The 27,482-nt window shown below is 49.1% G+C and overlaps 1 protein-coding gene across 4 annotated transcripts in view; it reads left to right on the top strand.

Moving 5' to 3' along the window:
• TMTC1 (transmembrane O-mannosyltransferase targeting cadherins 1) overlaps positions 1-27,482 on the top strand; it is a 243,968-nt gene that overhangs the window by 11,042 nt on the left and 205,444 nt on the right. For 3 of the 4 annotated variants that reach the window (XM_062195022.1, XM_062195020.1, XM_062195021.1), the window contains exons 2-5: positions 4,902-5,079; positions 15,629-15,702; positions 18,704-18,880; positions 23,545-23,751. In XM_062195022.1, the coding sequence (XP_062051006.1) occupies positions 4,902-5,079; positions 15,629-15,702; positions 18,704-18,880; positions 23,545-23,751 (636 nt within the window). The remainder of the gene's footprint in view (positions 1-4,901; positions 5,080-15,628; positions 15,703-18,703; positions 18,881-23,544; positions 23,752-27,482) is intronic. The other variant, XM_062195023.1, reaches the window with a different exon arrangement.

Genomic DNA, 27,482 nt, shown 5'->3' with positions numbered 1-27,482 from the left:
AGAACTCGGGCCATCTTCTGCTGCTTTCCTAGGTCATTAGCAGAGAGCTGGATTGGAAGTGAAGCAGCTGGGTCTTGAACTGGTGCCCATAAGGGATGCTGGCACTGCAGGCGGCAGCTTTACCCGCTATGCCACAGTGCTGGCTCTGTTAAGGAGCTTTTCAGAACTGGCTGAGTGCCATTGTGAAGGGAGTTCGGGGTGACATGGAACCTGAGATGTTGTTTTTAGGTGGTCCTCATCCCACTTCTGCTGGGCATGTCTGTTTTCCAAGCCTCCTGTCTAGTTTTAAACGTATAAATGTTTGCTAGTTGAGGTGTCACTTTTGTCTTTGGGCTGAAACCCATGTCATCATAGCTGACATCCTGAGGTTTGAGACCTGCCCCCCGGGTCCGGCTGCTGGAGTCCCTGGGAGCAGTGAGCTGGCCGGAGTTTCCTGTCTTTGACATGTCCAGCTTTGCCTGTTGGGCACACAGGAACATCCCCCTCTTGCAGAAATGTGCCTTCTTCCATTTTTCCTGAAACAAGCGATCATTTGGACTGTCTTTGTAGTTCCCATGTGTGATCCTAATTCAGGTCCAAGAGCTGCTTCTCTCTCCTCCTTACTACGCAGGAAACATCGGTACACGGTGATGAATGGTGACTCTAGGGGAGGCTCATGCTCTGCAGTGGCAGAGATGGGGAGATGGTGAGCCCAGGTCCTGAGCAGATGAGCTCCCGAGTGTGTCCATGTTGCCTTGGAGGCTCCGAGTTCCAGGGCTTCCAGTGTTTCTTGAGCAGATGGAATTTTTTATAGGAAAACACCTGGTTTTTTTTTTTTTTTTTAAAGATTGTATTCATTTATTTGAAAGTCAGAGTTGGTTGAGAGAGATATTGAGAGAGATCTTCTATTCCATCCGCTGGTTCACTCCCCAAAATGCCCACAACTGCCAGGGCTGGGACAGGCTGAAGCCACAAACCAGGAGCTTCTTCTGGGTCTCCCAAGCACTTGGGCCATTTTTCACTGCTTTCCTGGACATGTTAGCAGGGAGCTTGATGGGAAGTGGAACAGCCTGGGCTCAAACCGGCACCCACATAGGATGCTGGCACTGTGGGCTGTGCCTTAACCCGCTGCACCACAGCATGGGGCCCAAAGACCCATTTTAAAGATGTGGCTAAATGATAATAAGAGACATGTTGCAAAGGTGAAGCAAAATGATCTGATGGCTAAACTGGTCCTTGAGAATCCTGTTGGCAACATTGATGTTGGATCTTGGTTTATACTCAGATACTTTAAGAAAAATATTTGAAAGGCAGAGTTAGAGGGAAGGAGAGAGTAAGAAGGCATGAGTGAGAAAGAGAGAGAGGGTGAGAGAGAGCTAGACATCTTCCATCTTCTGGTTCACTCTCCACATAGCTGTAAAAGGCAGGGCTGGGCCAGGCAGAAGCCAGGATCCTGGAACTCTGGGTCTCCCACGTGGGTGGCAGGGGCCCATGCACTTGGGCCGTCTTCTGCTGCTTTCCCCAGCACGTTGGAGCTGCATGGGCAGTGGAGCAGCAGGGACTCTAAGCGGCACTAAGCCAGACAGTGCTTAGGGAAGCTTCTCCCGCTACAGCGTTGTCTGTCCGTCAACTTGACAGGCATCTCTCACATCCTCGCGCCTATTAAATGTCAAGGTTCATCAGTGAGCGCCCCCTTTCTGCGATCCCAAATCACCTTCCAGAATCAGAGACTTTCTCTGTGTTCACAGTAGGATATGTTGTAATGCATTAGTGGCATTTCATCTCGAGCTCCCTCGTCTGGAGTTTGGGGAGTTCACTGTCTGCATTTGTAGACATTTGGGAAATTCTCTTAAGTGCGGATTCTGGGTGGTTTTGAAACGTTCGGTTTCACCAGTGCCGTGTATCAGATGAGGAGCTTTGCCACAATTGCCCTATCACTGCTGGCAGTCCTCATTCTGGGATCTACTTGGATTTATTTAGAGCACAGGCATTCTACCTGAACCAGTTTCCAGGAGTGGTAATTATGTGGACCGCGCCTGCGCACTTTGAGTTAGGAAGCCAGGGGACCACAGGGTGACACGCATCTGCCGTTTTTGGAAAGGGAAGCTATTCTGAGTACCTCATGAAAGCCTAGCGAAATAGTAATAACAGCTCCCGTTGATGCTGCATGGTTTTTAAACTGTTGCGTAACAGATACTTTTGTCCCTTCTGTAAGATAGTGCTGTTCTTGTAACCCAAGTGTATGGTCTGAGTTTTAGTATCTGTGGGAATAATTGGAGACATCAAGGATTTGACTTACGAGAGGATCTGAGAAAGTTTAAGGGAAAAATGGAGTTAGAGATAGGTTTATTTGCCTGCAGCAACATTTCAAAACCCAAGCATAGTTTGTTCATAATACGCATTTTCTGTAAATTTCTGGAAGACCTCTTGTGCCAGATGGGTTGCTTTTGTCTTTACTGCCATTTTTATAAGGAAGCTGTGGGGTGCACTTTGGTTTATGCTAATGTGCTCATAGATGTGGTCCTCGGACATGCCTCTGGTCAGTTCCTCACAGCAGGTTCCCAGAGGCAGACTTCCTGGTCCAAGGGGGTGCAGTGTGGAAAGCCTTGGGTGCATCTCACTGGGCAGCCTGCCTTCCACCCTGGATGCTCCCCAGCTGCATGTGAGCCTGTCCCCTCTCTCTCCTCATCACCGTCCCTGGCAGGAATGAGTTTTTCATGAATGGTTTGCTCGTCTGGAAAGCTCAGCCTGATAGAGTGGAAAATGATGTGAAATCAACCTCAGGGCGCCAGGCTCTTGGGGAGGTGCATGTCTGTTCTCTGAGGACTGTTCCCTGGTCTTGATCTTACAGCTCTCTTCTCCCCAGCTTCCAGCTCTAGGAGCCCTGCCTCCCAGCATGGGCCTGCTGCACTGGAGGGGGCTGTAGTTAGAGCTGCCAAGTCCCTGGGTCAGGGCCCCATCCTTGTTCCTGGGAGGGTCATTTCCCATGAGTCTCCTGTCAAAGGAAGCCATGGCGGGTGCTGGCTCCTGTGTCTGCTGGCACGTGGCTGCGTTGCATCTCATGATACTGGAGCCCTTATGGTTGGATCCCACCCAGCGGTTCATTTCTTCAGGCTTCGTTATGGTCCCTAATTACTTCAGCAGGAGTGAAAATGGAGTTGATTAGTAATGATGCTGTTTGGATTCATGTGTCCAAACAGAGCTTGAGATGTTTAAAAATCTGTAGGTTAAAGCTGTGCACGCGTCCAGTCAAGTATGTCGAGTATGTGTGTGTCCTCATGGCGATGGAGTTGCGCATTCTCAATTGTTTTGACAAAGAAGGCTTGTTTATGTAAGGGAGGCAGATTAAAGGCCTGAACTTCAGGACCTGGGATTAATGTGTTGGTCAAACAGACTGGAGAATGGCCCACTCCCAGCAGTGCCACTCGGGGTGTGCACGGGGCTCCTCTCAGAACTTTACCCTGTGCCAGTGTGTTTTTTTCTGTGACACCAGGGACTGACTTGGGAATGTAATGTCCTGCTGTTATATTTAAGAGAACCCCATATGACTCTCTGTTGTGAGTTTGTGTCTCATAGAAGTGTTTTTTTTTTTTTTTTAAGATGTAGTTATTGATTTTAGAGGCAGAGTTATGCAGAGGCAGAGAGAGAGAGAGGTCTTCCATCCTCTGGTTCACTCCCCAGATGGCCACAGTGGCTGGAACTGAGCTGATCCAGATCCAGGAGCCAGCAGCCAGCAGCCAGCAGCCAGCAGCCAGTAGCCTCCTCCTGGTCTCCCATGCGGGTGCAGGGGCCCAAGCACTTGGGCCATCTTCTACTGCTTTTCCAGGCCACAGCAGAGAGCTGGATTGGAAGTGCAGCATCCAGGACTCAAACTGGCGCCCATATAGGATGCCGGTACTGCAGATGGCGTCTTTACCCACTACGCCACGTCACTGGCCCCCTAAAAGTGTTTTCTCAATCGTTGTAACAGCTGATTTTCTTTCTCTCTCTGGTTCTCTTTTCTTTTTGTCATCATCTTAGCAATCGGCCTCTGAGATCCGGGGGAATTCCTGTTAGAGAACTTTTAGTATGACTTCAGACATGTTACGCTTTTCTTACCTTCTTATCTCAGCTGCAGTTGGTTGTACCCTGTAGGTATCCTAAAGATCCCCTCTGGTCCAGTAATCAGATGATACTTGCAGATGCATAATGTGGAACCAGGGTTGGCACTGGCACCGTCGGTGAAAGGACTCGAGTTTTCTTGCCAGGTTTGCCCAGCTGTGGGCAGTAATTGCAGTCTCCTGCTTTGTGTCCCTCATGAAGACTTCTTGCTTAGGAAGGAGCCAGCAGTGTAAGCAGCTAGATTGGGGGTGTTTGCATCAGCCCTGGAGTGAGAGTAAAACAGGGTTAACACCTGTTGGTGTGACTTCTCAGAGACCAAAGTTTCTGGAAATAATATTGTGTGTGCATTTCTGCAGATAATCTGCAGACACAAACAAGTGCTCTATACTTGAATTTAGCCAATAACCTGTGTTGGGATTCATTTAAAAATACTTCATTGGGGAAAGGTGGTTAAGATGCTGTGTGGGATGCCCAGGTTGTATGGGAGAGCCTGCTTTGGGTCCAGCCTTGTTCGTTTCCGAGTGAGCTTCCTGGTAATGCACACCCTGGGGGGAGGCAGATGATGCCTCAAGTATTTGAGTCCTTACCATCCACGTGGGGGATTCCGGTGGATTTCTGGACTCCTGGCTTCAGCCTGGCCCAGCCCTGGCTGTTCTGCGTGTTTGGGGGAGTGAATGTGTCAGTAGATTTCTGCCTTTGTCTCTCTGCCTTTAGATCAAATAAAGTAAAAGTAAAGAAACCCCACTGCTTACGGTAAAAGGTAGCTCCTTTTCTAAGCAAGTGGTTAATGGAACTGCCTCTCGTTTTTCTCGTTTCCACAGACTGAACATACTGTTGACTGGCATGAACCCCTTCTACTTCCATGCAGTCAACGTGGTCCTGCACTGCCTCGTGACGCTCGTGCTGATGTACACCTGTGATAAGACCGTCTTCAAGAGCCGCGGGCTGGGCTTTGTCACGGCACTGCTGTTTGCTGTACATCCTATTCACACTGAGGCGGTGAGTACAATTGGGACTCCGTGAAATAATGAACGAAAGCGTATACATGGGTGTATTGGCTAAACTCGGCATTTTCCCTCTTTCAAAATCATATGAATTCAGAGCTCAACTCACGTGTTTATCTTTCTTTAAATCACACTGCCCGACACTTTTCTTTCTAAATGTTCAAATTGGCTTCATTGTACCACAGGATTTAACTGCTTTTCTAACGAACCACTGCTGCTATTACAGGTGGCCATGAGTATCCACCATTTTTCACTTGCAGGAAATTTAAATCCTAATGTGTTTTAACCAGCAAGGGGCATTTTGAGATACTTTTCATACAAAGTCATCTCTTCGTGCTTTATGTTTGCATTTTGTCTCTTCTCTGCTTGCTACTTAAAATATTTATGATGCAGAACTGCAAGTGCGATGGGACGGCCCCAAGAAGTTGGACTGATGCTCCTCCTGTGGTGGAGACAGTCTTGGAGATTCTGCAGAATGTTTTCAGTTAGTTAATGCAAAGTATGGTTATTCTGTGGATGGTGAGAATTGACTAGAAAGTATTACTGGTTTGGATCTTTGGCCCTCTAAAATAACTACTTACGTAATGAGTGAGGTGGCATTATTAAACCTTATTGTTGTATAGCTGATTGATTTGTATTGCTAAGGGTAGATGAGCAGCTAATAATGGGAACATAGGCACCACAGTTTTAGAAGAATCTTGGGGACTGGTGTTTGGTGGAGCATTTGGGATGTCCCTTGGGACACCTGCATCCCACGTAGGAGGGTGTGGGTTTGAAACCCGGCTCTGCTGCCGGTGCCAGCTTCCTGTTAGCCCACACCCTGGGAGGCAGGGTGATGGCTCCGGTAGTTGGGTCCTTGCCACTCACCTGGGAGACCTGGGTTGAGTTACAAGCTCCTGGCATCAGCCAGGCCCAGCCTTGACAGTTGAAGCATTGGGAATGAACCAGGAGATGGCAGATCTCCGTCTGTGGATCCCCTGGCCTCGTCTCTCTGCCTTTCAAATATGTCAGTCAGTCAGTCAGTCTAGTCTGGAGCCTCACCTCACATCTGTGCCGCTTGCTGCATTGCACATCACGTTTATACATCATTATCATACGATGTGCCCTTTGTCAGACCCCTGTGGCTCTTAGAAAGGAGTCATTGCACACGCTGGGCGTCACAGCTTGCCCTGTCTTCTAGATATTTCTGTGTGTTAGAAGGAGGAAGTGGTGCTCTAGATTGAGCAGTGAATAGTCGTAGGGATGCAGGATCTGTGTATCCGGATGTGCTTCACTAATTGTCTTGATAGTGGGGTCTAGTTTTCCCATTGGGTTTTACAATGGGCTTTCCACAAACAAAATCTAGAACTCAAGGTTTTAAGAAAAATGTATTTAGATTAAATGACAAAAAATTACCAGGGTGGGCATTCGGTGTAGTGGTTAGGAAACTTCTTGGGCTACCCACATTTCACTTAGGCGTGCCGGGTCTGAGCCCTGTCTGTGGTCCCCAGTTCCAGCTTCCTTCGGTTGTGAACTCTGCGAGACAGCAGGTAATGGCTCACGTGGTTGGGTCCTTGCCACCCACAAGGACATGGACGGGGTTCCTGGCTCCTGACGTCAGCCTGACCTGGCCCTGTTGGGTGTGTGGGGAGTGAACCAGCGGATGGGAAATCTCCATTTGTCTCTCTGTAGCCCTCTCTGCCTTCCAGATAAATAAGTAATTTAAAAAAGGAAAAATTCCTTGATGAAGGTCATTTTTCTTTTCTTAGTTTTTATTTGAAAGGTACTGGGGTGGGGGTGTGTGTGGGGGAGAGAGAGATAGACACACACACACACACACACATCCAGCCGCTATTCAGGCTTGGGCTCCAGTATGCCGTGCAGGCATCCCTCCCTGTCGCTCTCTGTGTTTGTGAGGCTGAGCAAAGTGGCTGTGCGTGGACGAGTACGCGCAGTAGGTAATTACGCTTTGCTATGCGTTGATAAATCTTTCTGCTGTACTTCCACGATCCTGAGCAAGTGAATGACTTTAGTGGCAGGTGGCTCAGATGATGGATGTGTTTAAATTCTTTGGCTTTTGACCAAATTAAAAGAGGCCCTAGTTGAGCTGTCAGCTGATAGATAATTAAAAATCACGTCAGATAATAGGACACTGTGATAATTGATAACTTTGGAATTCAGAGTTATTGTTAGAACTTGGCTGCTTCTGCTCTTATTTATATGAGGCATCTATGAGAATGGAAACGGGGCAAGTCTATGCATGCTGTCCTACGCTAATGAAAGGTAGCATTTAGCTTCCTGTAGCTGAACTTAGTGGAAACAGACCTCCACTTAGATTATTAAGAGGTAAAATGTAATGTTTAGTCACTGCCATGTTTCTGCTTTAAGATGTGTCAAGTAACTATGAAGAAATAATAATTGGAATAGAAATACCAACTTTAAAATTGAATACTTACAGGCTTAGAGTTGCAGGAAATTGTTTAAATTAATTTACTTAAGTGCATATTTTTGTTAGAGGAAGATGGAATGATAAAATATTTTTAAGCATAATTGTATAATGCATTCACAAGAAGGTAGAAATCGTGGCACGGTGAGTTGAACCCCTGCTTGGGATACACACGTCACTACTGGAGCTCTGTTTTAGTCCTGGCTTCTCGGCTTCTTGTCCGGCTCCCTAGTTTTGGGCCTGGGGAGGCAGCAGATGATGGCTCAGAGACTTGAGTCCCTGCCAGCCACTGGGAGACCTGAATGGAGCTGCAGTCTCCTTGCTTTGACCAGGCTGTTGCAAGCGCTTGGGGAGGGAACCGGGAGTTGGAAGATGTCGGTCTCTCTTTGTTACTCTGGCTTTCAAATAAATATATAATAAACATTTCAAACAACTCTGAGTGAGAACTAATAGGGAAATAGGGTTCAGAGACAGAGACTATTAGGCATCTACGGTTTGTTTGAAGATGGGCATGTTTGTGTAAATGGAAGATGATTAGGTGCCCGTTGCTATAGTGTTCAGATTTTGTTTGAATCCAAATAGTAACATTTGGGCCTGTTTAAAAAATCTAGTATTTACAATATATGGGAAGTTGGATCCTTTTAATTATTTAAAATTTAAATAAAACATTTTAGATATAAACTTAAGATTGGGGAGATTGCTGTTTTATATTTTATGTTTCCATTTTGCTGCTGCTTTTTTTTTTTTTTTTTTTGACAGGCAGAGTTAGACAGCGAGAGAGAGAGAGAGAGAAAGGTCTTCCTTCCGTTGGTTCACCCCCAAATGGCCGCTACGGCCAGCGCTGCGCTGATATGAAGGCAGGAGCCAGGTGCTTCTCCTGGTCTCCCATGCGGGTGCAGGGCCCAAGCACTTGGGCCATCCTCCACTGCCTTCCCGGGCCTCAGTAGAGAGCTGGACTAGAAGAGGAGCAACCGGGACAGAATCTGGCGCCCTGACCGGGACTAGAACCCGGGGTGTCGGCGCCGCAGGCGGAGGATTAACCTAATGAGCCGCAGCGCCGGCCCATTTTGCTTCTTTGGATGCCATTTTCCCACGCACTTTTTAAAGCACCCTGATATATTGTTGACAAATGCGTTTTTTAAGTAAACTTGAAAGTCACTGCTTCGACTGCCTTGGGGGCAGTTATCCCAGGAAAGAAACGGTTAAGTGGGCAATCATGATTGAATTCCACAGCTGCAGAGAGGCAGAGCATACAGCATGGGTGTCCTAGGTCAGCGTGGTGGTGGACTGGGGAAGTTTGGGTTGGATTCTAAGAAAAGAAGAAAATCCTGTTCGTACAATGACTTTTAAAAAGGGGTTTCAGTGGCTTTTGTGCTAATTGAAAAAAAACCCATATTAACAGAACCAAAGGGGCAAAGGAGTGTGAGAGCTGGGCATTTATTTGTGGAAGTGTTGGGGAGGATGTTTACATTTGCTAGAAAACCTGGCAGGCCTAAGAGGGAGGCAAAGAACTTTGACCTAGGCAGGAATTCACATGACAGAGCACAGTCAGAGGAAAGTTAATTTAATCAGGCATTTCAGTTCAGGTTTCTAAGGAGGAGGAGAGAGAAACAGAAAGAGATAGTCTTTGGAGATGGTCTGTGATGAATTATTTCCTAAAGAAGACACCCATGCCGTGGTGGGGGAGGGAGTTTTGGGGGAGTGTTTCCTCTTTGCAAAGCAAGCGCAAAACTGGGACCATAGTCTCTCAGGAAGGGTGAAGAATTTGGATTTTTTGGTGGTGTTTGATTTGAACACAGTGATAGGGATATGAGTAAAGGTTTGCGTGAGTAGTTATATAACCAGTCAGTAAGTAAGTAATGGGGACCTGCTTGGTCTAGGGAGCCCTGGATGTCTGAGACTTATGGGGGTGTTGAGCAGGGTCCCCATGCACAGTTCACAGGGTCCTAGCAAAGCCAGAGAGCATGTGCACAGGTGGATATGAAGCAACAAAAGGGGCCGGCGCTGTGGTGTGCACTAGGTTAACCCTCTGCCTGCAGTGCCAGCATCCCATGTGGGCGCTGGTTTTAGTCTTGGCTGTTCCTCTTCCGATCTAGCGCTCTGCTATGCCTGGGAAAGCAGTAGAAGATCTCCCAAGCGCTTGGGCCCTGCACCCATGTGGGAGACCAGGAAGAAGCTCCTGGCTGCTGGCTTCAAATTGGCCCAACTCCAGCCATTGTGGCCATTTGGGGAGTGAACTAGTAGATGGAAGGCCTCTCTCTCTGCCACTCACTGTGACTCTACCTCTCAGATAAATAAATAAAAATCTTAAAACAAAACAAAAGCAATATGTTATAATGAGGCAAGACTCTCCACAGAGAGAAGCGGTTTTCCTAATTTAGGTAGCAAGGGATGAATTCATTCATTTATACATTTCAGCAAATGCTGATAGAGTGTTTTGTGGGGGAGTAGTATGTTTTTCTGTGTCCTGAATCAGGAGAGACGTTAGTGAAGAATCTGGGGGAATAGGGAGAGCTAATTCTGATTGTCCTGTGAGGAATAAGATGTGGTCATCATCAGTGAGTTGGGTTCAAGGACTCCACTCATGTGAAGTTGACAGCCAGAGCAGACATGTGGAGTTGCAGATCAAAGCTGATATTTCCAGAACTGGAACAGGAGGATGCCGGGGACAACTGGGCACCTTCTCGGAAGTCCCCGGCCTGGGAGGTGTGGCCATGTGCTCAGTGTGCGTTCCTGGTTCAGTCTGATGCTAAGGGAACGCCTTCTTACAGAAACAAGAAATACCAGTAACGATGCAGATCCTATGAGTGCCAGTCCAAAAAAAATTTTTTTCTTTGAGAGTAAATTATGTCCTAGTTGGCTGTGGTTGTTCCAGTAACCTTCCTAGATCTGCGTGTTACACTACCCAAAATGCAAAAGGTCGCAAGTCAGACACTTTTTGGGCTCTGACAGGATGCCGGAGGTGGAAAACTGCACCCTGACCCTCCATGGTTGCAGCCAAAATGCAGGCCCACTGCAAATACCGTGTAGAGTCACCTTCAGCCGGTGTGGCCAAGTGTGTAGGAGACACAAAGGGGTTGTGCGTTAGGCTTGGTTCCCACCCTCAGATCTCTTCCGTACGTGCAGGTGTTCTGAAACACTCGCCCTCCTGGGCATCTCGCATGAGGCGTACTCGGCCTGCACGTGCGTTCCGTCCAGTTACGCGCACTGATTTTTTTTTCCCCAGCGTTTGAGTATTGGTTGGAGGCTGTGGTTCCCGGTGACAGCCAGGTGTCCATCTCTGTGATGGAGATCCCCCGCTTGAGGCTGGAGGACGTGAGTTTGCGTGCGGGTTTGTCTTGTGCCGATGGAGCCACTGCTCTGCTGCTTTCCAGGGTTCTCTACTTGAGCCCGTGTTGCCCCAGAGTCAGGTTGGACCGGCTCCAGTGGGCCGCCCCCCCGCTGCTTCCTGTTCCCTCCCTCCCAGAAATACGCCTTGTACATTCAGATCTCTCTCTGCCCATCTGACCCCCCACCAGCAGTGCCTCGTGTTCCCGTCCTGGCTTAGGCTTCACATTCCGGGAGATCTGTGTGTCCCTGGATTCTCAGACGCCCAGGGCAGCCGTTCCGGGAAGCATTTCCAGATACTGCAGTGAAAAGTAATCCCTTCGGCCGTCCCCTGGCAGCGGTTCCTCCCTTTCTGATGCGTGTGGCTGCCGAGCGTGGAGTTTAACACCCTGTCATTCCTCCCGTCCAGCTGCTGAAGTCCTGGAGGCGGCTGTTATCCCTTCAGCTGGCGCTGTAGCTGGCAAGGAGGTGGTGCTTGGGAACTGCTTAGTAACTGGAAGAAAACACATAGTTTCTGACCACAGTGAATGTGATCCTGATACTTAGTAGCTCTCTGACCCTTTGTCCTAAGGCCTCAGCCCAGCAGGGCTATGCAGAAGGTATTCAGTGTGTGCTTCGAGGTTTGGATAGGCAAGGGAGCCTGTCAGGGTTAGCGCTGACATTTCAACACCTTCTCTGAGCTTCTGCACCAGGGGACACCGTGTTCTCCAGATCTGGGCACAGCCAGCTGGCACATTGTGCTGCTGCTGCTTCCAAGCTGGCTGCACTGTACCAAGCAGTTAATGCGTTAGTTATGCTCGCCCTGGCCGTGAGCGCCTCGCGCCCACTTGCTGTAGCCAGCGTTCGCTCACAAGCCTTGACCTTGGCCACATCAGTTGGGCTGTGATGAGTGCCTCTCTGGGCCCACGGGCTTGGCGCTGGCCCAAGAATCTGGCAGGTGAGCTTGGCTCGCGGTTTAACCTTCAGGAAGCCTTGGAGGTGATGCTCAGCTGGTGCGGGAGGAGGTGGTGCTGTTCCCTGGGCAGCGCTGGGCTTCCCCCATGGCCTGTGCACCATTGCTGCTTTACCAACTGTGAATCGGCCCAGCCTTGCCACCAGCCACACTTGTGATCCGTGCAGTCTTCCTAACGTGGTCCCCATGCTCCTGATAGATACATGAATCAGTGAGCTGTGAGCAAGCAGACAGAGGAGGTGCAAGCTTTTAGCTTGCTGTTGCCAGAGCAATCCTTTAGCCCTGTCCACGTGGTTCCTGGTTCAGGTTGGCCTAGAATTTTTCTGTCTGTGTGACTTGTGACTTGCTGTCAATCCATATGCGTGCATATCGTTGAGTTACTTTTTATTGAGATTGTAACTAATACATATTCAGAAGTGTTTAGTCAAGTTTAATGAAGACAGCAGGCATGTAAGCCCTTAAGGGCCATGGTGATGTCCATAGCCATGCAGGAAAACCTGTGTGCATGCTGAGGTTTCTAATGGGAGAGGATCGGGCAGGGCTGTGTGGCTGTCACCTCCTACATGACAGCATCGCACAGGGTGGGGTTGGCGCTTGTCCTGTGTCTCCCTGGGATGGCAGAGAAGCCCGTGTGCGAACCCTGCCTCTGTCCTCTGCATCTGTCCCCAGCTCACTGGGAGCGCGGGGTGTGCTCCCCCGTGGGGGTACTTGGAGGCGCAGCTCCCATGTTTTGCACTGTTTCTCGCACCTGCTGTGGACCGGAGGCCCTCTGGGACATGGCTGCTGCTGTTTCCTGTCCATCTCCTGGGAGCCGTCCCTCATCGCCCAGTCCTGTGTGACCTTTGTTTTGAGGCATTTTTCTGAACTCCACCCCATTTTGCTTTTATCATATTGTTTCTTGAGTTTTAAAAAAGTGAGGGAAATGATCTTAGGTTGCAAGATGAATGCAAACTTTTATCAAGAGTCATTTCTCGCCTGCCTTCTCCCCTTTAGTGCTCTTCCATGGTAGCGCTGCCTGGAAGTAACTTCAGATGTCAGTCAAGTGCAGACAGTGAGAGCCTCGGCTACCTCAGATGCACTTGTTTTTGACATTGGCCACGCTGATTTTGTCACTCGTTTCTGTCTCCCTCAGTATGTTATGTAAAGTGTTATTTATTACTTGAGCATCTGAGAGTAGGTTGCATAATTTGTGTTCCTTCATACCTTAATAATTTAGTTGTTTATATTCTCAAACAGAGTATTAATCATAATTTTTTTAAATTTTCTGTACTTAGGGGTAGTTATTCATCTTCACTGTTTTTCTACAATTTATGATACAATATATGTAATAGAAAATGTTATTAATATAGTGATTATGTTCTGTATTATAAATATAAACATAATTTATGTTATATAATTTTAATATATTTTATGATTTATAGGCACAGTATACTAAAATTTTTACAACACAAATAAAAATGTGAAGGCATAAATTATGTTTTAGTACATAGTACACAATATGAAAATTAAAATATGCATAAAATTTATAAATGTATGTTGAATATATTATACATATGGTCTATACTAATATGTATAATATTATAGATTATAATGAGTTATGATTAGTAAACTGATTTAATATATAAAATGTCATACAAATTTAAAGTTACAAAATATTCATCTAGATTTATTGTGTTTTATAATTAATCTGTTGTATATTTTGGTGTATTTTTTAAAGATTTATTTATTTACTTGAAAGAGTTAGAGAAGAGAGGTGTGGGGGGGGTCTTCCTTCTGCTGGTTTACTCCCTAATTGGCAGCAATGGCCAGAGCTGCGCCGATCCGAAGCCAGGAGCCAGGAGCTTCTTCCAGGTCTCCCACATGGGTGCAGGGGCCCAAGGACTTGGGCCATCTTCTACTGCTGTCCCAAGCCATAGCAGAGAGCTGGATGGGAAGTGGAGCAGCTGGGACTTGAACTGGTGTCCATATGGGATGCTGGCACTTCAGGCCAGGGCGTTAGCCTGCTGCACCACAGCGCCAGCCCCTGGTGTGTTGTTATGGGATTCTTCACATCTGAGTTTATCTGCTGTTTCGTCGTAATTGTATCCGAGTCCGGTTACCTGGCTGGAATACTGTATAGAAGACGTGTGCTTCTCAGGGATGGAGATAGGCTTTTAATTCCTCGAAGCACCCTGCATTTTCTCTGAAGTGTGGTTCCTCTGTTTTTGTTTCTCTAATGATTAAGTGATTGGTGAAGACACCTTTCGAAGCCATGCAGATACTTTTGCCTAAAAATTCCTAGGCCACCTGCCTGGCTTCCAGCTCCTCTACTCTATGCACATTCGTTAACTGGCTTGAAGATTTTTGTTTTTATTTTATTTGGAATGCAGAGAGAGGCAGGGAGAGCTCCTTGATGTCCTCATTTACACCTCACTTGTCCTAGAGCCAGGGCTGAGCCACAATGAAGCCAGGAGGAGCCAGGAACTCCATCGGTCTCCCATGTGGGCGATGCACTTGCCTGCTTCGTGCAGTTCTGGACTTAGGTCAATATCCGTCCATCCATTCGTTCATTCATGTGTTTATTTGTAGGGTGAACTCACGGATTTCTGGTTTTTTTCCCCAGTGGTTTATAGCATATTCTTCTTTCTTGTGGTATTCAAATTGTCTGTGATTTGATCAGTAGGAAGTGCGTGTCGTTGGCTTCTGTGTCCTTTCCGCTGTTGTTTTTTGAGCACCTTCTTGCTGTCGTGAGAACAGGATGCAGGCTCCTCTTAGATCTCCCGCACCAAGCCCTGGAATGACTCACTAAGAGATGCACCCACCCGTGGGATGTCTCCCCATGCCACAGCGAAGAAATGGACACATGCACGGAGTGCCTTCCAGGGCCACTGCTGAGATACCCAGACACACATGGGAGGTCTTCCCCTGCCTTAGCTCGGAAACACGTGTGGATTTCTTCCGTGCCACCGTGGATGAGAAGTCTACAGTGCGTGCTTGCACACGGACACACACTTACACACACCTTTGTCGCGATCATAAGTTCAAACCCACTCCCCTTCTTCTCAGAAGCATTGATTCCTCAAAAGAAGCATTGGTTTCCCAACTTAGTTCTTCCTAAAACTCTGTTAATGTTCTTTTTCCCGTTAGTACCAAACAGCAGCATAGTGTTTGGCATTCAATTATTTCTTCAAAATACTTTTTAAAGGTAAATCAGTAAATGAACATACTTTTTTAAAAAAAATATTTATTTTATTTATTTGCAAGGCAGAGTGACAGAGGGAGAGGGAGAAAGGGCGGCAGGACAGGGTGGGGGACAGATTGATTGATTTTCTGTCTGTTGGTTCACTTCCCAAATGCTTGCAGTGGCCAGGGCTAGCCTGAAGCCAGGAGCCATGAACTCCTTCCTCATCCCCCATGTGAGTGGCAGAGGTCCAAGTACTTAGGGCATCCTCTGCTGCTTTCCCAGGCAGCTTAGCAGGGAGCTGGATCAGAAGCACAGCAAGCGAGGACTCGAACCAGTGCTCATGTGGGATGCTGGTGTTGCAGGCGGCGGCCTAGCCCACTGTGCCACGACTCCGGCCCCAGTGAATGCACTTTGGTGCTGTGAATTGACCTTCACTGGAGAGGTTAAGAAACAAAGTGTGAGCCTCTTACCTCTTCCTTCCTCTCCTCCTCCTCCTATAAAGTTATTGTTAAATATACTTGATAATCAGAAATGGTTAATTTTATACCAGTATTTGAGGAACAGTGTGGTTTCTGTTTTACCCTGCCCTTCGTGGATCAAAACCCAAATACGTTTCTGTGATGATTTTGTGAAGAGTGTTTTCTGAGGCTTTTACTGTTTGTTCTTGAACTTCCCAGGTGGCCGGGATCGTGGGCAGAGCGGATGTGTTGGCGTGCCTGCTGTTCCTGCTGGCCTTTCTCTCCTACAATAGGTATGTGATTCCGTGTGTGCCAGGCACCTGTTCTGGTAGAGGAGGGACTGTGGGGCCATGACAGGCTCGGTGAGCTCCCTGGGGACCAGGGAGGGACAGCAGCCCTTCCTTTCCCCAGTATCCTTGGAGAACAGCACATCTTCCCCCATTGGGTCCTGTCTAACCTGTGCCCCCACATATTAGAGAGACGGCTTTCCTGGTTTGGGAACCCAAGCTCTAGCTTCTGCAGTCTGACTGACCACAGAATTTGGAATCTTAGCTCTGAAATAAAATAGTCCGGATACACTCCTTTCTTGTCATTGCCCGCATTTTGTCTGACTTCTCCTTTTCATTTTGGCCTTGCATTTTTTTTTCATTCTGTGATGTCCTCACCAAAATAGCTGAAGGCTTAAATAACAAGGCTGGGTAGAAAACAGCATTGCTCAACCCCCTTTCCAGTTCACACATCCTTGCATCAAAATACAGAAGTTCTTTGGCTTTGGGAAACTGAGAAACATTGAACTGATTTCCCACGATGTATGTAACCCAACCTTCTCCCTGGACATCAGATTCTCACTCACCCAGGGAAAGGGGCAGTTCAGACAGAGAATGAGTGAGGCAGAGAGTTCAGGGCGTGGCAGAGAGAAAGGGGGCAGGTGAGCCGCAGGCTGTGTGGTGCAGAGATGCCTGGTTAAGGGGCTCTGACCTTGATCTTCGGATCCCTTGGAGGGCCTGAGATCTTGCATGGCTCTGTGGCCGTTTGAGGAGCACTCTTCCAAACCAGTGATGCTGCCAGTGGCTTCGCTCCACAGGAGACATTTGGCCATGTGCAGAGACCTGTGTGGTTCAACAGACAAAGCGGTACCACTGATGCCCAGTGGAGACCAAGGATGATGCAATACTCCCATCCCAGGGTGCACAGGGCAGCACCTGCGGCAGAGAACTGCCGGACAGGAAAGTGCCAGCTGTGCTGAGACCGCAGAGCCCTGGTGGGAACCAGTGTGGGCCTTGGGAAAAGAGTGAACTGGATTGACATCTAAGGATTTCTAAGGGCAGTGGTGTTTGTCTCTGTAGCAGCAATCTCTTGTTCCTGGCTCCTTGGTGTTCCAGTATGTTCTTCATGTTATGAAACCGTGTTGCGAAATCTGAAAATCGAAGCCCAGGTTTTAATAATTTCTGTGGTTTTGCAGCAGGTTAGTAGTCACTTTGCAATTTAAACACATTCTCAGGCTTTTTCTGGGATGTGGTTGGCAGCGTGACGACGCCTGCAGGGTGTGTGCGTCTGTGATACTGAGCTGGGTGTGTACAGCTTGTTGTTCCCAGCGCTGGCACTTTGAGAGACGTAACCTGCGGGTGGGCATCTAGCCTTGGGCTTAAGACAGCCATGCCCTGCTGCAGAGGGCTTGCAGTTGGTGTCCAGAATTGCCTCCTGGCTGCAGCTTCCTGCCCATGTGCATCCTGGGAGGCAGCAGGTGATGGCTCCAATAGTTCAGTCCCTGTCCATCACATGGGACCTAGACTGACTTCCTGGCTTGGGGCTGTGGTCCAGCCCAGCCTCAGCCATACATGCTTTTGTCTACCGTGAGTTTTGTGTATCATTCTGTGCAGTTGTTTTAAGACATAGCAATAAGGAGAAGACTTCAGAACCCCAGAAACGTTGGCCTTCACTTCAAAGGAGTGAGAGCCAGTGGGTGTGCACCTGTGGAAGCGAGCAGTGCAGTTTCTTGGTTGTGGGATCAGTTCTGTTTTGTAAGGTGAAAGAAAGACTATAGCACTGGATAGTTTTTGAAAACCCTTGGGGCCAGTATTGTGGCATAGGGAGTGGCCCCTGCCACCTACATGGGAGACCTGGGTGGAGCTCCAGGCTCCTGACTTCGGCCTTGCTCAGCACCAGCCATTGTAGCCATTTGGGAAGTGAACCAGTGGATGGAAACAGAGCCTCCCCCCACCTTTATAATGCCTTTTAAGGAAACCCATATTTAAAAAATTCCTGTTGGAGATTAAACTGCAAAAAAAAAATCTGTGCCTAATAACACACTTAACAAAAGTAAAAAATTTAAATTGAGCTTATGCTAAAGAAAAGATTAAAATGTCTGTAGTTTTATCACAGGGGGAAATAAAGATTCTTTTTTGGTAATGTGCACTGATTTCTCTGTTGTATGTATAGAGGCGTATAAAACATTCTAGACCAAAATGTTACTGAGGGTGATGGACGCTGGGCTTGTAGTAAGCCATTGGTTTAGTCCGCCCTGCAGTGCTCACATTGCATTTCACACACAGGGAAACTCGAGCGCAGAGAAACAATGTATCTTACCCTGTGTTCCTTGGTTACCTGCGGAGCTATGATTTGAATCCAGGTGGCTGGCTCTAGAGTTTATGCCTGTTGTTAGGACCCTTGTTACTCTCTTGAAGTATGTTTAATTAGCTGGCTTTGCATGTCACCAGGTAAATCTCTACAGTGGCATCTTCAGTGGCTTTTGGGTGTTGCATATCCTATTTTATCATAATCTTTATATCCCACAGTATAGGTACCAAATTCAGTACAACAGGGCAATTACTGTTTTCCATCTTAGCAATTTTATTTTATAAGGATTTATTTGAAAGACCAAGTGACAGAGATAGAGGGATCTTCTATCCATTTGTTCACTCCCCAGATGGCCACAGTGCCTGGAGACTGGGCCAGGCTGAAGCCAGGAGCCTGGAACTCCATCCGGGTCTCCCTTGTGGGTGACAGGAGCCAAGCCCTTGGGCCATCCTCTGCTGCCTTCCCAGGCACATAGCAGGAGATGAATCTGAAAGAGTAGCCAGGACTCAAACTGGGGCTAGGCTATGGGATGCAGCCTTGCAGGCAGGCGCTTAGCTCGCCATGCCCTGTCTTAGCAATTTTAAATACTTGCACGATGACCCATCTTGAAGAAGCCTTTGGTCGCCTGCTTGAGTACTTAGAGTACAGTTAAATTGGCACTAGGTCTCGCCTGTAAATGGTTGACTCCTGTTTTATGATCTCGCACCTGTCCTGCAGGAGTCTGGGTCCCTGTCATGCTGCGGGGTGTTTTCCTCCCACGGCTTCGCCCGTTTTCTTGCTGCTCAGCCTGTTCCTGGGGACCTGCGCCATGCTGGTGAAAGAGACGGGCCTCACTGTGTTTGGCGTGTGCTTGATCTATGACCTCTTCTCCGTCTGCCACCAGCAAGAGAAGCCGTAAGTCATTTTGGGGCTTTGTTATCGAGCAGGGTGTGGACAGGAAAATGCTTAAATCAATGACTTCCAGACTGCCAGTTGCATGGGACAGTAGTACCACACCTGGTTACGTGTCATCTCACCTTAGCCTGTCATAGAATAAACCAAGACTGACTTCATTCAGATGCATGTGTTCTATGTGTTGAGACTCCTCCCACTCTTAGGAAAATCAGTGAGGATGGTCAAGTTTTTGTGAGCTGGAAGTTTGGAATTGCAAAGTCTGTCTGTGTTCTGTGCAAGTTTGCATTGTGGGTGTGATTTGGCTTCATGCTCCTGAGCAAACCTTGGTTCCTGAGCAGAAGCCGTTTCTCCTGCACTCAGATGAGTGTTGTGCGTCAGTGGGTGCTGCTAGGATGGGGCCTGTTTCCTTGCTCCAAGAAGGGTGCTGCTTTTCCTGTGGGTTTCAGGAGGCACCTATTGGAATTCCACAAAGAGCCGGTGATCTGCACCCTGGGCAAGCTTGTTTGCTAACCTGTTTCCATTTAAAACATGCCGGTCATCCACGTTTGATGCTGTGGATCCCAGATGAGACAAATACCCAAGGTGTATGGGGAGTTCAAGCACCTATTGTAATTTTCTTCCCCTTTCAAATCCATAATTAGCAGCAATTTCACAGGCAGATGCTGCTTTTCAGTAATTACCAGGCCCTTACATTTGAACTTCTGAAACGTGTCTGATGTGTTCTGTGGCCCTGTCACATGGAGAGTTTTTTTTTTTTTTTTTTTTTTTTTGGCCTTTATACTGCTTCACTCAAAGGTGAGAGCAGTGCTGATGTGTGATACCGCTGGGACAAGGCATCGCTTGCTGATCACCTCCGTGCCTGGAAGTGTGGTACTTGGAGATCGTAGGTGCATGCTCCGTGGGCTGCCTGCGCATCTCAGAAGCGTGGACGGGGGGGGCCCACGTTCAGGCCACTTGTGCCCTGAGCCAGAGGACTGACTCACCCTTGGCTTGAGTGAGGGGCCTTTCCTCTTTGTCCCCTCAACCCACGGGGGTTGTGGTGTTGCCTGCTGCCTGCTCAGAACACGACCTTGGAGCATCCGCCTTGTCTCTGCCGCCCCGCCTCTCCCTCGTTGTCTCCCCGTGGGCCGGAGGGTGTCACAGGGCTGCAGACACGCCCATGTGCTATGGTTCATGGCCTTGGCCACGTGGTCCTGGGGCTGCATTCTCTCCTCTTCGTCCTCTCGCTGTTGGGCCAGGCATTTCTCGGAGGAGGTAATTCTCCCTTTTCACCCCTTGGCGATTGTGATCATTCCTAACCCTCATTGTACTCACTCTGAGAGAGATACGGGGGGCTGGCACCGTGGCTCAGTTGGTTAATCATCCGCCTGCGGCGCCAGCATCCCATATGGGTGCTGGGTTCTAGTCTCAGCTGCCCCTCTTCCAGGCCAGCTCTCTGCTGTGGCCCAGGAGTGCAGTGGAGGATGGCCCAAGTGCTTGGGCCCTGCACCCCATGGGAGACCAGGAGAAGCACCTGGCTCCTGGCTTCGGATCAGCACAGCACCAGCCGTAGCGGCCATTTGGGGAGTGAACCAACAGAAGGAAGACCTTTCTCTGTCACTGTCTATAACTCTACCTCTCAAATAAATAAATAAAATATGGCTGCTCTTAAGGAGCTTCAGGGCTGCATGGCTCCGAGTCTGGGTGTGTGTGTTTTTTTCTGGTTTTTCCTAAAGCAACTTTGAGGTCTCAGAGCCAGGCATGTTGCCTACAGAGGCCTTCATCTGTCCTCCAGCCTTTCCCAGCCTGCACGAGACTCGCCCCCTCCCTGCCTGGCTGAGAGCAGACAGGTGAGGCTCCTTCCCCCAGGCGCATGTAGGATGTGGCAGGAGACGGACACTGCGGGGGTCGTGGGGTCCAGGAGGGCGAAGCTGTCGCAAGGAGCTGCTGTGGGCTCAGCGCTGTGTCACTCACAGCAGCCACTGTCCTTGCCTCACAGAGCGACAAGGACAGTAACTCCCCGCAGTAACTCCTGAGTGTGGAACTGTGTGCAAAGCTACAGAGGCTCCCAGCACCCTGCCCCTGAGGAAGGGACACGGGACAGGGCCTTGCGAGGCCTCCCAGGATGCCTGCTGCTCCGACAGTGACTCCGACTCAGGTCTCCCCTGTGCTGGAGGGTCACGGGCCCCTTGGATAAGCTCACAAGGATGTATCGTGGGAATATGCACAGTTCTGCATAGGCATGGCCCATCCCCCACTCCCCAGTCACCTGCGCGTTGACAGCAAGTGTCCTAGCCCCAGGAGGGTCTCGAGCTTGTGCACTGTGTGGTTCAGGCAGCAGGAAAGGGACAGCGATAGAGACCAATGTTTGACACACTTGCCCTAGAGAAAAGTGAGTTACTCTGAAATCGTAAGATTGGGCCATGAGAGTGGAGTGGGAGTTGTTTTATTTGACGTCCCTTGTAGGAGGAAACAGTTCCAGTGAAAGACCAGCTCCTAAATATTAGCTTTTTTAAAAAATTAATTTGTTTCAGTACCAGTCATAGCATCACTTGGCTTTAGACGACACATTAGGGACAGATCCCACATGGGGTGTAAGTACACAGTGACTCCTGTTGCTGATTTAACAATTTGACACTCCTGTTCATGGCGTCAGTAATCTCCCTAGGCTCTAGTCATGAGTTGCCAGGGCTATGGAAGCCTTTAGAGTTCGCTGACTTTGATCTTATTCCGGTAGGGTCATAGTCAAAGTGGAAGTTCTCTCCTCCCTTCAGAGAAAAGTACCTCCTTCTTTGATGGCCCCATTCTTTCCACTGGGATCTCACTCACAGAGATCTTTCATTTAGGTCTTTTTTTTTTTTTTTTTCCATGATATCTTGGCTTTCCATGCCTGCTATACTCTCATGGGCTCTTCAGCCAGATCTGAATGCGTTTCTGTGTGGGCGCAGACTGATGAGGTCTTTGCTAATTATATACTGAAGTGATCTTCTGTATATAAAGAGAATTGGAAATGAAAAAAAAAAAAAAACAACCTGGTGTTAAAATGGAAATGGCATAGAAAATTAATTAATTTGAAAAAAAAATTATGTAGGATCTCTGTCTTTAATATGCTGTACATTGCTATTTAATGCTATAATTAGTAATCCAATGGTAGTTTTTTCACTTGATGTTGCTATATGGGCAAAATGTTGAAATCTTTACCTAATATATACTAAACTGATCTTCTGTATACAAAGAGAATTGAAAATGAATCTTTACATGAATGGAAGGGGAAAGGGAGCGGGAAAGGGGAGGGTTGCGGGCGGGAGGGAAGTTATGGGAGGGGGGAAGCCATTGTAACCCATAAGCTATACTTTGGAAATTTATATTCATTAAATAAAAGTTTAATAAAAAAAATTAATTTGTTTGAGAGAGGCTGAGTTACAGACAGAGGGAGGGAGGGAGGGGGAGAGAGAGAGAGTTCTCCCATCCGCTGGTTGACTCCCCATGGCCATAGCAGCCAGAACCGAGGTGATCTTTGACTGCTTTCCCAGGCCATAGCAGAGAGCTGAATCGGAAGTGGAGCTGCTGGGACAGGAAGTGGCGCCCGTATGGGATGCTGGTACTGCAGGTGGAGACTTAGCCCAAGTAGCCCCAACTTACTTTTTCTTTTCTTTCTGTTGTTTAAAAGTTAGGATGACATGTAGAAAGTGATGTTGGTGCCCCTGGTTCTACCGTCAGCGATTGTGTGAGTGACAATTCTTACTGACCTGTATGCCAGGAAATGTAGAATACTATTACTTCACATGTTTCTAAACTTAACTAGATGGTATCGGTTTCTTCTTTTCATTCAACTTTGGGCCTTTGCCATACAGTTGTGTTAATCTACAGAGCTAAGTTTTGCTGGTTCTGTAATCATCAGAATCTATCCAATCTTCTAGATGTGAAACTTAGGTCATTTCCACATTTGGGCTGTTGCGAGCTGTGTTGCTGTGACTTTTTTGGGCAGTGTGCTTTTGTGCAGAAACGTGAGGTATGTGGCAGGCATGCAGGCAGGTGGAGCTGTGGGGACAGAGAGAGGTGTGCGGGCTGTTGCATGTGCCGAGGCCTTGCTGCCGAGACCCTCGAAGCAGTGAGTGAGTTGGTCCCCTTGTGGCCTTTGCGCCATCACTGGGTCATGTGAGACTTTTAGATTTTTGCCCACCTAGTGGTTGCGAATGCAATGCCATGACAGAAACGTACAGTATTTTACAGGATCATTTTGTGTTGGTGAATTCTGAACACCACTTGGCACCAGATACTGTGAGAGAAGTGTGTTTGGAAGGTTGAGGATTGAAAAGTGAGTGTGTGCCTATGTGTGATAGGCACGTGTGTGTGTATACATGTGTGTATGTATATGCATGTGTCCATGCGTGTGTGTGCATGCGTGTAGATACATGTGTGTGTATGCATGAGTGTGTGTGTGTGTGTGTGTGGTAACCTAAGAGGGACTGAGTTCTTTTCTATAGTAGTGATCAATTTAAGTTGTGAAATCTTAAAAAAAAAAAAAATGACATTTTAGGATAAAAATCCAGTGGTTATTAGCAGAAATGAAAGAGCTGGAAGTCTTGAGAATGGCGGCTTCTGGGGGAGGGACTTGGAGGTGGAACTGTTCCCTGTTGCAAGCCTTGTCATTCTTTGTTTTCCCCCAATTCTGTGCATGATAGGAGCAACGGGGTCATCCAGCCGTGCGGTCCCCAGCAGCCTGCGAGCGCCCAGCCCTCCTCACCACCGGCCCACCCTCCCCGCGAGAATGGGAGGCAGCAGCGGTTCCCTCCCAAAGGCTCATGGGGTGGCTGCCATGCCACACTGCCACCAGAACCAGAGAGCAGTGGATTCCCGGTGTCTCCTCGCGCTGTGTGGTCCCTGATGAGGTACTGGGCTGCGGGTCTCGGGCTGTGTGCGTCTTCCGTGTCCAGTGTCGCCAGGTGCGGCTGTGAGGCCTGGAGAATGGAGATGCTGAGTTGCCTCTTGGTGCCCCCCTCATGGTCCCTTGCTTGCTCTCCCTGCCTCCCCTACGGTAGACTGGGTCATGAGGCCCAGCTGGAGGAATGGCCGTTCTGCCTGGGGCCCTTGGCCATTTGGGAGCGGAGCAGTGCTGGGTGGGTGTGGGGCGGCCTCTGATTTCAGGGGGCAGAAGGGCGTGCCCTCCCTGCTGTTTGTGTTTGATGTGAGCTGTGGGAGGAGCCCAGGGCACTTCTCTCGCGAGTTTCTGAGGATGCAGGAAAGTCTTCAGAGTGTGGGATTGAATTCTTTTTTAAAAATATTTTGACGGAGCCGTGAGAAGTAGCCTGGCTTTGTGGGCACAGGTGCACTTACCACATTACATTGTTCCTAGAATAGCTCAGGCTGCGGCAAGTCAGGAGTGACAGGTATTAGTTAAAGGATGAATGAATGTAGGCGCTTGAACATTTTAAAGACTTCATTTGAGCCGTGAGTGATTGGTGAATGGATCGGGTCCAGCGCTGGACTGCTACCAGGCTGGGGGGGGGGGGGGGCGCGCAGTGAGCCTTTGTAGGGGGCCTGCAGAGCAGAGAGAAAAAGGCCACCTGGCTGGCAGAAGCCAAGCCCTCACCTCACTCCAGTGGGAAAGTCCTCATAGACTGAAGTCGGTGGTGCAGTGAATTGCCTTTGATTGGCTTCTGTGGGAAGCCAGGGTGCCGGAGCCAGCTCGGCCCAGCGGGCTCCCGACTGTTGCGTTTTATGGAACTTGTCTTCGCCGTTCTGGTACTTGACACTTCACATTGCTGTCCTGTTCTTCCTCGGGGTACCTTGAAACTAACCCTTAAAGGTTCTTGGTCCTACCTGTTTGGCTTCTTGGATCTTGCCTGCTTCATTCATCGGTCGCTTCCTGTGCAGAGTCTCCCGTGTGCCGGGCGTGTTCCTGGCCACGGGGATGTCCCAGAGAAGGAGGAAGGTGAGACCCTGGCTGCTGTGTGCCCCTTCTGCAGAGGAGGGCAGCCAAGAGGTCGCCCACAGCGAATGAGCGCTGTGGGTTCCAAAGAGAGGGTGGGGCAGGCTGTGGGAGAGCATGGTGGTATCTGTGGGAGTGTCAGTCCAGGAAGGCTTCCTGGAGGAAGGAGGAGCCAACCCTGCAGACATGTTCAAAGATCCGTGGGGAGAAGATGGTGTCTAGCCTGAGGCTGAAGCCACTGGGGAGTGGAGTGGGTGATGGTGGAGCTTGTGCTGCGTGGGCCCTGGGTGTCTGGGAAGGCCCTGGAGGGCTGTGTTTTTTTGTAGAGTGTGGGAGGGTGTGATGACGTTTCTTCCTTAAACCCATCCCTGTGTTCTTGCCTGCGTGCATACCTGGGGGATGAGGGTGGAGAAGGGAAGGGCTCGGGGACTGGGGGATTCCCTGCAGACTGACGGGGGAGAGAAGGGGTCTTGACGGAGCATGGTGGAGCCTGAGAGAAAAGATGCTGTGGCTTGGGGGTGTAGTCTGGACATGAACCTGGCAGCAGTGAACGAGTTAGGGTCACAGGGGTCGAGGCCACGAGAATCTGGGGGCTTCAGGCTGAAGTGCTTGGGTGGAAGGGGAAGGAAACCTAAGGGAGAGAGAGCTCCCTAGCGGCGTGGTGGAGGACAGAATCCCAGTAGTGAGTGAATTTCCAGGGAGAGGAGGGTGAGGAGCAGTTGTGGTGCCTAGAGAATGTCGACCTCTGCCGTGATGCACCAGGCAGGACTGCAAGATTGAGTTGGAGAAACAGTGGAATTTTTACCGGAGGTAAATAAGGAGAGGGAAGGAGTTACGAGAGACCTGGAAGCTTTGGGGGTGAGCCAGCGGGAGAGGACGGGGCAGGGCCGTGACTGTGGGATCTGCTCACACTTGTGTCCCAAGCTCCTGCCCTAGCGGCTGGCCAAGAGCAGGTGCTTCAGTGTTTGAGACAGGAACAAGTGAGTGGATGGGAAGGCACGTTGGGGTGAAACAGGGAGCGTAGTGGCGAAGGTGTGGGGAAAAGGGTGGTCGCTGGAGGGATGTGCCTTAGCCTGCTTGGTTTTTTGCTACTGTAACAAAATCCCTGAGGCAGACAGACTTTTAAAGGAGAGATGTGCTGTGGCTCCAGGGCATGGCCCTGGCATCAGCTCAGCTCTGGCCAGGCCCTTCCTGGCCGCATCACGTCAAGCTGGGAGGATGTGCGTGTGTCTGTGTGCATGTCTGTAGCCCTCTTTTTTCAGACACCAGGATTTGGTTGTAGGTGCTCCATCCTGATGCCCGTCTCACCCTGATTTCTTCCCAAGGGCTCTACTCATGGACGTCACGGTCAGGGTCAGGGTCAGTTTCCCTACTCTTTGTACCTTCAGTGTGTAGCTTGGGGGATTAAACACCTGCCCTAGCTTGGAGGAACAAACCACACCCAAATGATAGTAAGTGTCAGTGTGTGTGTGTGTGTGTGAGATACAGGCTCTGCAAAGAAAGGAAATTCTCACTTAACGAGTTTGCCTCTTTGCACATACATTCTCTTTCCGTGGCCGATTTTAAGCTGCGAGTGTGACTGCGCTGACGGTGGAGTTGGGAGGGATGTGTCCCCCACAGAGCTGAGTATTTCCTGTGCGCATGCAGTAGACATAAGTCATTTCAAGAGCGTAAGTTAAAGTAAAGTGACCTAATTGGGAAATGATGACATTAGAGAATTCCTTATCTTTGTAGTACGGTTTAATTACGTTTACACGGTTTAATTTCATTGTTGTTAATAGCCACGTCACAGAATTCCTGACATGGGAAGCCGGTGTGAGCCACGCCCATGCAACATTGTGCTGGGCAGGGCAGGCACTTCCCGTGTGTGATCCACTCAGTGTCTCAGCAGCCAGTGCTTCCCTTTGATGTGAGAAACTGAGACTCTTGGAGGTCTCCAGACCTAGCGTAAATTCACCTAGAGAGTGACAGGGTCAGCATCGGGGCCCAGGAACTTGGCCTTGTAACCTTGTGCCAGGCATCGAGTCCAGAGTCACAGCTTTGGGTGGTGCAGAGGTCACCTGGATCCCTCTGCATGGCGCTGGCTGGCCCGTGAGCTCTCCAAGGGTAGAAAAGGTTCTTAAACTCATCCTTGGGTACGCAGTGTGATAGCCCTGACTCGCTTGAGTGCCTGGCATCCAGCATACTTCTATAGATTCCATTTCACTTCCTTAACCTTCAGCCCACTACGTGTGGGGAACAGTGGCGTGATGGTGGAGGACTGATGGCAATGGGCAGGGCAGCTGGAACCAAGTGACTAACGAGTTCATGGTCGCGGGCCACTTTCCTTCAAGGCAGGGAAAGCTGTCCGGTTTTCTCTGTTTGCAAAGGAGCAGCATTGTCTATTTGAGCATAAATTTAGGTAGTGTTAACGTTATTGTTTGAAAACTGTGTGCGTATCTCTGGCAGAAGATGATCTGGTTCAGCCAATTAAAGTTCAGAGAGGCTGCGCCATGGCAGCTCGGAAGATCCTTGCTGTGCACGCACAGTGTTTGCTGGCTCCACCCAGATGAGTTACTTTGTGTCTGCGAGCCCAGTTTTCTCATCTCTGTAAGGGGAAACACCAGTCGCACGTTGCTGTCACTGTCAGGCTTTCTGGACTGACGGCCGTCACAGGCGTATTAGGCCTGTGGAATGGCGCCCTGGGGTCCC

This window comes from Lepus europaeus, chromosome 6, assembly GCF_033115175.1.
Source record: "Lepus europaeus isolate LE1 chromosome 6, mLepTim1.pri, whole genome shotgun sequence".
Classification (NCBI taxonomy): Eukaryota; Metazoa; Chordata; class Mammalia; order Lagomorpha; family Leporidae; genus Lepus; species Lepus europaeus.
Note: the sequence above shows the minus strand (reverse complement) of the source record. Positions and strands in the feature narration are given on the sequence as shown.